The sequence below is a fragment of the Danio aesculapii genome, chromosome 23 (assembly GCF_903798145.1).
Source record: "Danio aesculapii chromosome 23, fDanAes4.1, whole genome shotgun sequence".
In the NCBI taxonomy this organism is placed as follows: domain Eukaryota; kingdom Metazoa; phylum Chordata; class Actinopteri; order Cypriniformes; family Danionidae; genus Danio; species Danio aesculapii.
The window spans coordinates 43,365,927-43,379,802 of record NC_079457.1 but is presented as its reverse complement, the minus strand read 5'-3'; the positions used below and the strand labels follow the sequence as shown (position 1 = coordinate 43,379,802).

The window sequence follows — 13,876 nt, the reverse complement described above, 5'->3', positions numbered from 1 at the left end:
AACGATTATTAGTTGATGTCAAAATTATTTACTCTTCTGTGAATTTTTTTTTTATATATAAATAATTCCCAAATGATGTTTAACATTCTTCACAGTATTTCCTATAATATTTTTTCTTCTGGAGAAAGGCTTATTTGTTTTATTTCGGCAAGAATAAAAGCAGGTTTAAATATTTTTAAATCTCTTTTAATACCTCGATAATATTAGCCCCTTTAAGCAATATATATTTTTGATTGTCTGCAGAAGAAACTACTGTTATACAATGACTTGCCTAATTACACTAATTAAGCCTTTGAATGTCACTTTAGGATGAATACTAGTATCTTGAAAAATATAATGTACTTTACATCATAGCAAAGATAAAAAAAATCAGTTATTAGAAACGAGTTATTAAATCTTTTATGTTTAAACTGTGCTTTAAGCATCTTCACTGTAAGAAAAACACTTTAACTACAAAAGTCATTAAGTCAAGAGCAGTGAGGGATTTTCTTCTTTTGATGTTTGATTAATAATAAAAACAGGCGGCAGCAGGGATAATGCGCGCTGTCACTTTAAGAATAGTGCGGCTCAGATATGGTTCTTTTGGTTCTTTTGGTTATTACATAAATGACGGTTAATATGAATAATCACTAAACACCGCGCCCTGACACAAATGTGCATGTATTTGACCATTAAAGCGCTCACATTAAGATGGCGTTAGATGTGTGTGCTCTGCTCGTCTCCGAGCCTGTCCGAGACTAAGCGCGGTGCGCACACACACACACACACCAACATGCACTTATTCGCGCTTTTAAAAAAAAGAATGATTCGAACATTAATCAATGAATGATGCGCATCCCGTGCTGCAAAAGTTACATTACAGTACATGCTTTTAGTCATTTTCACGAGGAACTGAGCTTTGCAGAGCAACAAATGTATACAACTGGAAAGGGGGATGGAATAATCGTTTATCTCGATTAATGGTTTTTCATAATCGTTAGAAGCCAAAATCGAAATCGAAACCGGATTTTCGATTAATTGCACCCCCCTAGCAAGCAGTACATTTTCATTTATCTAAACATCATTCTCAGCAGTGCGGACAGCTTGTGGTTGTTCATTTTAACGTTTATCATTGCGAAGATCCTAAATAAACTTCACTATGATTATTTCAAGAATAATGTTCAATCTCTTTTACGTTACTTGTGAAAACAATATGGCGATGGCTGCAGTTCGCTTAACAGCAAAGTGTCAATAATAACAAGACTCTTTATACTATTTGAAACCATACTGGTCAAATAAAAACTTCAAAATGTGGCCTAAATTTATATCTTTTTTCAATTCTTCAATCATTAAATTCATATCTTTTTATATTTTTTAAAATCACAATATATTGCCCAACCCTAGCAGACATACAGGAAGGCTGAGACGGACAGAGAGATTTTCAGTTGCACTCACCCCTCCTCCTGGCTCCCAGCCTTTAGGATGACCATAGAGATGCGCAGCGGATACTGTTGAAACTGATACCTGAGAGAGTCCTGGGGAAGAGGCATGACCCGGCGGGGTAGCCGCTAGGTTAGGGTGTCCCTTGCTGATTTCATGTGGTGTAAATGGAGGGCCAGGGGGTCTCTGTACCTGCGAAAACAGTGTCAGAAAACAATGTCAACACTGAAGAACCTTGAGCCTTTGCTGTTTTTAAAGGCAACATGAAATGGCATTTTGGAAGCCCAATTCAATGCAAAGTTCTGTCCTGAAACACTATGGGCGTGCAGGTTGACATTGCTATACAATCTGCTTACAGTTACATGGTGCAGGTGATTGGTTGCCATCGTGTCAGACACCAATGAGCTTGCTCCTCAACATTTAGTAGCCCTGGTGATGTTTTTATTAGCAAAAGTGTTTTCGGTTCCCTGCTCCATTTGTGTTTAGATCTGCTTTGCGATTTATATCTGGATTTGTTGATCATGGTCTGCTAGATTCCAGTAATTAGAGCAATTTCACTTTCATTTGTGAAAGCTGATGATGCACAATAAGAGGGTTTCTACCAGTTTCATCAAGTCAAATTTAAGATTTTTTAAGACCATAATGAATGATATTTCAGACTTACACAAGGCTAAACGCTAAAGATGGTTTTAATGGTCAAGATAAAAACATTTTAAAAAAGCATTAAAAACAAATGTTATTGTAAGGAAGATAATTAAACCATATTAATAAGCAAATTGAGTAAATATATAAATGATTCTTAAAACTTTTATATAAATCTATTGTTAGTGATTGGATGGGTGTTGGCCCGATTGGGTATAGCTTTACATGGACATAGAAAAATTCAGACCTGTTTAAAATTATTTAAGACCTACAACACAATATTTCAATGGATTTAAGGCCTAAAATTTGGTTTTTGAAATTTAAGACATTAAGACTTTAAGGCCCCGCGGATACCCTGAATAAATGTTTATGAGCTGAAACACTCACTTGCATCTCTGAACGCTACTCTGCATGTTACATTTTAAAAATAAATCTGACTGAAAGAGCGAAATCAACAACACATGGCGTTTTTGGAGCCTTTCTGAATTATTTCTAAGTGACAGTGGTAAATAGCTTCCACTGGTACACATAGTGGTCCTAATGCTGATGACTAAAATGAAGAGTTAAAAGAATACAATCTTACAGGACATCTGCAGTAGCGAAGGAGTGATCTGATCCCAAGATACAGTCCAAGAAATCATACAATGTGCGAAAAATGGCCTGTCACATTCAATATACAATGACTGCAAAACCAGCAGGCCTCAGATTATGTAAGGTGAATACGTTTGATGACAAGTTTGTGTCTAGATTACAGATGCACCAATTGACAAGGCAAAAATCGTAACTGGATGTTTTTTGCTCTAAACCTGCGGTTGTTTGGTTTTAGTTTTGGTGAACTCGGTTACATACTTGCATACAAACCACACTGCAATGATGTTATCGTATAAAGTGCAAGAATTCATCTTGGACAAATTAACTGTGGAAAAAAAAGCCCAAATAGTATCAAAAACAGGTTTCATCCATGTCTACTCTTGTTTGGTTCTACATCTTTCTATTATAAACAAACATGCTCTTGCTTACATGTAGATAGCAATCAGTCAGCGCACGAAATTCTCCAGTGAATTCTCATTACAGCAGCGGAGCAGTGGTTACGGTCCGGTACACAGGCAGAGGAGAGAGTGCAGTGTCATTGTCGGTTCTCCCTGGGCTTTCAAAAGATGCTGCTGTAATTATAAATTGTAAATGTGGGCCAGAAACTTATAATGAGATTAACTTGGGGGATGAACGGTGAGAGACTGCAGGCTGCGCATCTCCATAACTCATTAAAGAAAACCTGAAATCCTGTCGGCTTCGTCGCAGATCAAAGCCTTTAAACAGAGAGTGGCCAGTTTTAACCTACTGTGAGGTCTAAAATACGGCCATCTGGAAACCAGACGTCTTAATCTGGGAGGAGCTTGAGGAAAAAATACAAACATCTCCAAACATTGTCAATAAAAGACTGAACACCTGAAATTTGGTAACACCGACTTTCCCTGCTTTCAAAGGCCACACCAGCAGGTGGAGAATGACCTATTTATTTGGCAGAATTACGCAGCTTTATCCAGCAGCCTGGGCTTTTCCAGGGTGGTGCTGCTGCTGTGTTAAGTAAGGGAGGTGTGAGATCATACACGCAGCACTGTGGATCCCAGAATGAGGGGCTTTTTCTGACTGAACACAGGAAGCAGGAACAGGAGAAAGACCAGCTCAGCAAAAAAAAAAAAAAAAAAAAAAAAAAAAAAAAAAGAGCACCGCACCCGTCCACTTCCCTGACTACTGTTCAAACATCATCACCAGTGCTGCTCGCTCAACCTTACGTCACTCCAGCTTGCTGTCAGAAGTCAATTCTCTTATTTAAAAGGTGATGTTTGTCCTGCAACTACATGGGCATTTCTTTTTTCCTAACAATATAACCTCCTACTTGGTTTTAAATATTTGACTGTTTTATAGAGTAAAATGTAAAAATAAATCTATACCTGATCCATTTTCCTTGCCCCTGGCTTGGTTATAAATGGAGAGCACAAAGAAAATGTCTATGTTTGTTTTTTTATTAGCTTTTTAATTCTCTTTTACTGCTGTACCCTTGCATATTTGTATCTATATATTTTGCTATATTGCTGAAGTGGCTAAATGTGTGTTTTATATATAGTTTTATTTATGATGTTATTTTATCTTATTATTATTAAAATTATTATTATATATTTTTATTTGTGTTTTTGACCTAAATATTGTTTTTGATGCTTGAACTTGTACTGTTTCAATTCAGAGAGGAAGAAAATGTGAACTAGTTTTGTTTTTTACAGATAGATTGTAACAATTGATGTCTTACTGACTCTTTACATTTGATACAGTAACTCTAATATGCATCAATAAAAACTAGGTTAAAGGGGTGGGGTGGTCCACTACGATATCATATTTTAAACTTTAGTTGATGTGTACTGTAGCTGTGTGAACAGAAACATCATCTCTGAATGCAATACGATCAAAGTTCAATGCAAAAGGGAGACATTGGATTTTACAGAGTAAGCTTAGCAAAGCCTACAACGAACAAAGTTTGGGGACTACAAAAAAATACATCAGGCTAGTGAGATCACAAGGGCTTCCTGTTACGTGCATTCACCACACGCATATACCCTGTGCAGCAAAGGGGCGTGGCCAGAGGCGCTATAATGTTATAGCAGAGAAAGCTAAAATGCCGTCCAAAAAGCATGTATACAACAGGAAATGCTGTTTGGCACCGCTAACAATTTAGCTACAAATTCGTATTTATCAGTCAAGCCGCTGTAAACACCCACAATCTTCACCAGTGCTGCAGTGTCTCTCTATGTGGTTGCTTTCTGAGCGTTCTACATCTCAAATAACAAACTTGCAAAATATATGTAAACATTTCATATCATATACAAATGCTAATAACCCGATGTATATGTGAAAGACACTTGTCAGATTTTATTTTAAAGAGAAAAGATGAGGTTTAGCTTTCAGGCAAACTGATACGGGTGTTTACACAGCGCAAAAAGCACGTGCTTGTAGGGGCGTGACGTGGAGCCAATTTGTGAATCACAGCACATTATGTCAGCTGACCAATCAGAGCCTCTTGAGGGCGAGCCTTTCATAGGAACTAGGAAATATGTCAGTCGTTTTCATGTTAGCTAAATAGCAGTATATAACCAAAGTAAGATACATAAAAAAATAACACAATTTTCTACAAATGAAACATAAGCACACACTGCTTTGCATCTTATAAACATAACCAAGCCTTAAATATACACTGTAGACCACCCCTTTAAACTAAATATATTTAAACTACACACTAGATATGTATAGGGTAGAATATAATGTAGAATTTCTTTATTTTATCTTTTACAAATTCTATTTTAATCCATTTCAATTTTTTGCCAGACTACTACTTTCCAGTTTTAATGGATAAATTACATTACATTTAGTAATCAAAAGCCTTGTATAATTAAGTACAGTCATGGATATTACATAATATAACCTTTTATAACTGCAATTGTTCAGCATTACAACTTCAGGGTCTCTATAAACTATTTCTTTCACTTAATATTAGATAAAATTGCATTTGCAATCAAAATATGTAAAGGACTTTGCTATTCATAAAATAAAATGTTTTTGTTAATATTATCATAATTAGATATACGCTATTTTTTTATCTAACTGATTAACATTTTCCCTGATTCTGGTGGCTGAATATACATTATTATTTAAATGCTTGGGGTCAGATTTGTCAGTGGGACAGCTAATAAATTGATTTAGCAAACTTGCATTACATTTCAGTTTCAAAAAAATTCTTATTACCATTTTTACCTTTTAAACAACTAAAAAAGTAGCTTAGTATGATTATTGAAGAATCATGTGACACTAAAAACTGAAGTAACGAGGCTAACAATTCAGTTATGCCATTTCCGGAATTTCCCCCAAAACATTTATATTTTTGATCTAATAAATGTAGCCTTGGTGAGCATAAGAATATAGAGCAATTTCAGTTCCATTTGCAGAACTTGATTTGCAATAAATGCAAATTAGTGGAAACATTCACTTGCATCTCTGAACGCTACTCTGCATGTTACATTTCAAAAACAAATCTGACTGAAAGAGTGAAATCAATAACACATGGCGTTTTTGGAGCCTTCCTGAATCATTACTAAGCTAAAGTGGTAAACAGCTTCCATGGTGGTCCTAATGCTGATGACTCAAATGAAGAGTTAAATAATACAATCTTACAGGACATCTGCAGGAGCGGAGGAGTGATCTGATCCCAAGATGCAGTCCAAGAAATCAAACAATGTGCGAAAAATGGCTAAAAAAGCTGCAGGCCTCAGATCATGTAAGATGAATACATCTGATGACAGGTTTGTGTCCAGATTACAGTCGCACCAATTGACAAGGTACAAAATTTTAATTAGATTTTTTTTTTTTCTCAAAACCTGTGACGGTTTTAGTTTAGCAAACTCTGTTATGTACTTGCACACAAACCTCACTGCAATGATGTAATAGTACAAAGTGTGTAAACCAAGTGTTCACAGAGACCAGGGACCCGTTCTTCGAAAATCACTTTAACAATCTAAGATGACTTGGCAAATTCTGGATCTTTTAAATCGTGATAACTGATCTCTAGCGAATTTGGTTCTTCAGTCAAGAGTGTGAATCTGATTCAGTTATCAAAATGAATTGATCTGAGATTACTAAGTGTGATTGTTGTAAAGAAAAGATCTCTCAAATCACTGCAATTATGATAAGCAATACTGTGATTAGCTGGTGGCATGAGACCAGTGTAATGACATCATCTGATTCATATTCAATTATCAGCCATGAGAGCAAATTGACAAGATTTATAGTAAACAAAACAGTTTGGCAAATGATATGATGTAGAAACTTTCCACATTTGTTGTAGGCTATTTATAAAGGCTTTACACAAGTATTGAACACTATTTAGTTTTACCTTTAGAGCAGATTTTCTAGAGAGTGTATTCTATTTCATAATCTTATGGCGTAAGGCATAACTGGTTATTGAAATTCATTCTAAAAGGTCCATATTGGTATCTTAAAAGGTTATATTATTAAAGTAGTGGTTCTCAAACTCAGTCCTGGAGGGCTGATATCCTGCAGATTTTAGCTCCAACTTGCCTCAACACACCTACAAGGATGTTTCTAGAAAGCCTAGTAAGAGCATGATTAGCTAGCCCAGGTATGTCTGGTTGGGGTCAGAACTAAACTTTGCAGAACACCAGACCTCCAGGACCGAAATTGAGAACCCCTGACCTAAAGTGTCAGAAAAAGTACAAAAACTTTCTCTTTTTGAACCCATTGAAAAGATACCATGTCCATGAGAGTTTTTGTACCTTTATTTGATTATATAGCAGTATTTAATTATTTTTATAATAAGTATTAAAATAATTTTACAATATTGTTATTATCCCCAATTAATACAGTGTTTATGTACGAACATAATATCAGTATAACCTTCGCTTGAAATGACAGTCTAATGTTTTTTGAAGACCTATTCTGGATTGTGTCAAACTGTCAATGATCAAATCCAGCTAATTGAGTAATCCACATAAAAAAATGACACAAAAATGGCACAAGCAACTGTCAATAGAATTGCAGGAGGTTTTTCTGTTTATTTCATACTTCTACAACTTGAAATGGAATTAAATGTTCAACATTAAAGGTGCAGTATGCAGGATTGTGCACTATGAAGTAGTCATTGCAGACCAAATGCAAAATATTGGATGAAAACATTGACCTTTATTACCCAACATCCCCTCCAACAACTTGTCGCACACAGAGGTTGCCAGATTGACGTCTCAAACCAAAACGAGTATGCCTGACGATCGAGCTTTACACTGTAAACTGGTCAGCTAATGTTTACCTTTTTATTATTTGTATTGTTTGCAAAAGAAAAACCACCTCATGGCTTTTTATAATCTGTGTATTTTTTGAGGTTGCCGTTGTCCTCCCATTTTTATCCACGACAGCATGAATTGAGACAGCCATCATGACTAAAACGAAATACACTGTGTTTTCCTCAAAGCCAACCCCGGGTGTCAAAATATAATTGGGTAAACTGGCAGTGGGCAGAGTTACACAGACCAAAACAAAGACAGACTTTCTGTCACGGAATGCACATATTCAAAAGGTGAACAACTGACTGAGGCATTGTTTTTTTTTTTTTAAATAAACAAGTATGTTCATTTAGCATGTTTCTTAAATATCTGCAAATATATTATGGTATGTTTATGCTTTAAAATAGTCAAAAACATACATACTGCACCTTTAATTAAATAAGTTGTGCGGATATGACTTTTGTGTTTGAGCAGTTTTCATTAAAGCTCATGTGTAGTTAAAAAAAGCCTGAAAAAACAAGCAGGATTTATGATAAAGTTACATGTGACCTTCATCTAAAGCTAGAGTAAACATCTATTGTTAATGTTACAAGCATGAGCTTCATTTAGTAAACTTGTGGATCTGTTGATTTTATCTTGTGTGTGGATTATGGTTCTCGTTAAGCTTTGTACATGCATATTTAATGTAGTAAAGTCAAATCATTATGTTTTTACTTTACATTTTGGAAGTAAACAATCTAATATAATTTGTAATAAATGAGAAAAATCAGAAATCAGTAGTTTAGTCTAGATGTGAGCGTCAGTGGAGAATGGGAATAAAGTGTTCAACTCACACTGTAGACAGCAGTGACAGGCTGTGTTGAGAAGATTCGCTCGTCCAGGGAAGGCGGCACTCGTGGATATCTTGAAGGGAAATTAAGGAAAACTCTGGAGCAGATAGTACTTAAGGTCAAACACAGAAACAAGTTGGGAAAACATACATGATGCATAAAAAACTGATAAGAATGAAAATATTCATAAGCTGACCACATTTATCTACAAACAAATTAGCTAATTAGCTTATTGTAGTAAAATATTTACAGCTTTTTTTCCAATATTTGCATTGTCCCAATAAAATAATAGTTAAAAGTTAAGCAGACATGTCACAGTTTCCTTTTTATTAATAAATAAATTAAAATAATAATAGTAATAAATAATAATAATAATAATAATATAATAATAATAAATTAAAAAGCAACACACTGAAACATTGTATGATTTTAAAAAATTGTTTTACATTTTAAAATATAAAGCAATTTACGGAAAATATTTTACCATGAGTTTCATGTTGACCTCAGACTTTTAAACAGTAGTATATGTAATTTCTTTAAAACATACATAAATCTATAACATACTGTACACATATAACCTACATAATACTCATAACTCTGCAATAAACCCATAAAAAGATGTACTGGAACCAGAACTGTGTCTCTTATCAATTTGTTTATTACTCTCCTTATAGATGCTGCTATCACAAGTGATCTATGCAGAAAAAAAACTTTACCTCAGAATTAGGGATGCACAATGATATTGAAAATTCTAATAAACTGACCAATAATTGATTTCAATCTATGAAAACCACTAAACAGGGCCATTTGAGTTTGTTACAGAGCTCTCAGATGTGAACCACAAACCAAGCCAGCATAAAATGGTTCCACAACATTCATTCATTTCCTTACGGCTTAGTTCCTTTTTTAACCAGGGTCGCCACAGAAGAATGAACCGCCAACTTATCCAGATGTTTTACGCAGCAGATGCCCTTCCAGCTGCAAGGTTCCACAACATTAAAAAGGAAAATATTGTGATAATGTTGAAAAGCTTGGTTTTCTACAAATCGCCTAATATTACCATGGGTTTAATGTGGGAAAAACCAACAGGATCCACTGGCAGAAACGGGACTGGACAGGACATTTACATAGAATTTAAGCATGTTTTAATTTATTCAATTTATTAAATTTACATTTACATTTAGTCATTAATCAGACACTTTTATTCAAAACGACTTACGAATGAGGACAAGGAAGCAATTTACACAACTATAAGAGCAGCAGTGAACAAGCGCTATAGACAAGTTTCAGGTGTGTAAAGTCTAAGAAGCAAAGCATTAGTATTTTTTTTTTTTGAGAGAGAGAGAGAGTACAGTTAGTGGTATAGCCTGAGAGGCAGTTACAGATTGGAAGGAAAGTGGAGACTAAATAGTTGAGTTTTTAGTTGTTTCTTGAAGACAGCAAGTGTCTCTGCCATTCTGATAAAGTTAGGGAGTTCATTCCACCAACTGGGCAGATTGAATGTGAGAGTTCGGGAAAGTGATTTCTTCCCTCTTAGGGATGGAACAACGAGGCGACGTTCATTCACAGAACGCAAGTTTCTGGAGGGTACATAAATCTGCAGAAGTGAGAGCAGATAAGAAGGAGCAAAGCCAGAGGTCGCTTTGTAAGCAAACATCAGAGCTTTGAATTTGATGCGAGCAGCAACTGGCAGCCAGTGCAAACGGGTGAGTAGCGGAGTGACATGTGCTATTTTGGGTTCATTAAAGACCACTCGTGCTGCTGCGTTCTGAAGCAGCCGAAGAGGTTTGATAGAGTTAGCTGGAAATGAGTAAAGCAATACTGTATGTTGCTTAAAATCTCACATTACTTCTGAATTTTTATTTGTATTGAATGAATTAATGATTCTGTTCTTCATAACAATGTTTTTGTAAAAGAAAATAAACTTACATCCAGATCTCAGCTCACGCTTCTGCTATTCTCAACTGCAGCTACTGTCAAATGTGCATTTTTAAGAGACTAAACTTGTCTACCAACCAAGTGTTGGTGTCACCATCTGTAAAATACAGCAACAAAAACAAAAAAATTACTTGACTGTATGACGACATACCTTATGTGTGAGCAAAAGCTTTGAAGAACCGTAATGCAAAACACATCACTAGACCTAGATGGCTAACCACAGAAGGCCTTTTAAGATTTGAAAGACATTTGAATTGCAATAGGCTAAGTTCATTCTTTCAGACTGATGTTACATGTGCAAGACACAGCGACGCAAACACAATAGTCAAAAATGTTTGGAATATTTACATTTAAAAAAAAACAATGGAAAGAATGTTTGATGAATGAGTGCTGTTATTTTCTTTGTTTTCACAAAACATATCCTGTTCAATGACCAACTACTCATTTTACCTTTTCATTTAGGGCTGACATTTAACACTGAATGTCTACACTGTAGGTTTTTAAAAGGGCACCTATTTTACCCCTTTTTCAAGATTTAAGATAAGGCTTTTGTGTCTCCAGAATGTCTGTAAAGTTTCAGCTCAAAACACCCATCAGATTATTTATTATAGCTTTAAGAAGTTTGTAATGTTCAGCTCTGAGCAATTTGTAGCTGTCTTTTGTTGCCTTTGCCTTTAATGCTTGCTCTCCCCACCCACCATTCCCATGTGCCTGTTAAGAGTGTGCCTCAATCTCTGGCTGAGTCAGATAAACAGCACAGTAACAGACATGAAGGAAGCAGATCTCGCGCAACGTTTGTGAGAAATCCTACAGAAGAACTTTCCCATTGATTTTTTGATGTATTTGCTGTGGAGTTAAATTAAGCCTTTCCATGAGTCACACACAATGTCGCTACAAAGCACACACAGTGTGCGCGTTTAACTTTGCACTGCTTTTGCATGGCAAATGTGACAGGACACATGTTGATATACACTGCTGTATGGGTATCCGTTATGTCAATGTACAAAATAAACCTGTTGTAATGTCCACAATCCAGGATTGAAGAGTCTTCTTTTATAATTGTACTGACATGCGGCTGTGGTGATAACGACGATAAAATGCACTGTTTTAAAAACATTTTAAACTTGTAAAACTCATTCTTGATCACATTTGATGATGACTGATGATCACAGAGAGCTGAACAGATCTTTTAATCCCGGTTGCTTTGCGCACATCCTGTCTAGTAGATATGATTATTCGTTAATACGCAGCTGTTAATCAATTCGGTGGGCGGGGAAACCACTTCTATGTCACGTTGCAATGGACAAAATGGAAGGGACTTGGATAATATTTTAACGTCAGGAAATTAAAAAAAAAAAAAAAAACGTATTGTCTTTTATCACTCCAATATGATCGTGGACACACTACAACTACACACAGTTCTGTCCAAACAGCTCACAAAAGATGATCTTCATCATCGGTGCCCTTTAAGATGAATAGCTAAACAAAAAAAATGGAAGTGTTTAGCACAAAAGAAAAAATATACATTTACAGCTGAAGTCAAAATTAGTAGCCCTGCTGCAAACTTTTTTTCTCTTTCAAATATTTCCCAAATGATGTTTAACAGAGCACGGCATTTTTCACAGTATTTCCAATAATATTTTTTTTTCTTATACGTTTCATTTCGGCTAGAAATTTTTATTTATTTATTTTTTTTTTAATGTGGTCAATATTATTAACCGCGATAAGCAATATTTTTTAGATCGTCTACAAAACAAACCCGTCATACAACGACTTGCCTAATTACCTCAATTTGCCTAATTAATCTTTAAATTGCAGTTTAAGCTGAATATTAGTATCTTGCAACATATCTGGTAAAATATCACGTAATGTCATCACGGCAAAGATAAACTAAATTAGTAATTAAAACTATTATGTTTAGAAATGTGTTGAAAAAAACTCTCCGTTAAACAGAAATTGGGGAAAAATATACAGGGGCCAAATAATTTAGGTGTGCTTATATATTAGCCATTTCACCCAGCCCTAATGAAAAAAAAAGAGAAAAATCTGTGCAGCAAGATTCTCAAACACAAGAAGTTGATTGAGTATTAACATGCTGCTGGAGTACAGAGGATGGAGACGAGTCTTCCATCTCCATCCCTGCTGTGTTCTGTTTGTACAACCAGGCTATTGTTAAGAGGGTGGGGAAAGCCTTCCTCCTCCACTGCACCACAGGCACATACACAAGCACAGAGAGAGAGTTTTAACAGAGATAATGTACAGTTTACTGTAAGCGGGCTAAAACAACAGCTGTTAGTTACTCATTTTAACTTTCCCTTGGCTCGCTGCCATGAAACTTTCCCAGTAACCTCCTGCTTCACAAACACGTCATCCTTTATACAGCCTGAGTTTAAACTGGTTTGTAGGTTACAGATTATTTTTAGTGCTACAGACTCATTTACCAGGATGTACATTTGCAATGACACAGCAGTCACAATGTCTTGTTTCCCTTTGTTCACACTGCTTTATATATAGCAAAAGTTTTCTCTGTAATTAAGTGCAACATGATCTTAAAGGGACAGTTCACCCAAAATGAAAATTTCCTCTCCATTAGCTCTCTCATTTGGATTTTGAACCTTGTGTTGCTTCTGCTGAACACAAAAGAAGATATTTCAAAGAATGCTGGTACTTCCATAGTAGGAAAAATTTACTATAAAAGTCAATAGGTGCCAGCTGCCAGCATTCTTTCAACTATCTCCTTTTATGTTAAACAGAAGAAAGAAACTTAAATAAGTTTTGAATGAAGGGTGGTCAAATAATGACATTTCATTTTTGAGTCAAATTTACCTTTATATACAACCTTTTTCCTAAATAAGAGTGTCATATGAGGCACATCACACACAGTAAATGTAAAGTCTGCCATTGCCATGAGAGATAAACTAATTAAGTTGATCCCATATCAAAGTTTAGCAAATAATTCTCAACTAGGAAATGTTTGCAAGTAGATTTCTTGGCAACTATGAAGGAAATGAAAGCAGTCCACTGAGGATGCAATTTTTGCCTAGTCATAAACGAAACAGAAAATGTTAACACTAAAGCATTTGGGGAACAACCATTAAAACTAAAAAGGAGAAATAAAGCTATGATTGTTGTTGACTAAATTATGCACCATTAGCAAAAATTCCTCACCCTGTTATTATTACCTCAAGAACAATCAGGAGGGTTTAA

General features: G+C 35.4%; 1 protein-coding gene across 1 annotated transcript in view; it reads right to left on the bottom strand.

The window, feature by feature from the left end:
* Positions 1-13,876, bottom strand: part of eif4g3b (eukaryotic translation initiation factor 4 gamma, 3b) — a 79,810-nt gene that overhangs the window by 63,975 nt on the left and 1,959 nt on the right. The window contains exons 2-3 of the mRNA XM_056448722.1: positions 8,735-8,828; positions 1,435-1,611 (exon numbers count right to left, since the gene is read on the bottom strand). Coding sequence (XP_056304697.1) covers positions 1,435-1,611; positions 8,735-8,828 — 271 coding nt within the window. The remainder of the gene's footprint in view (positions 1-1,434; positions 1,612-8,734; positions 8,829-13,876) is intronic.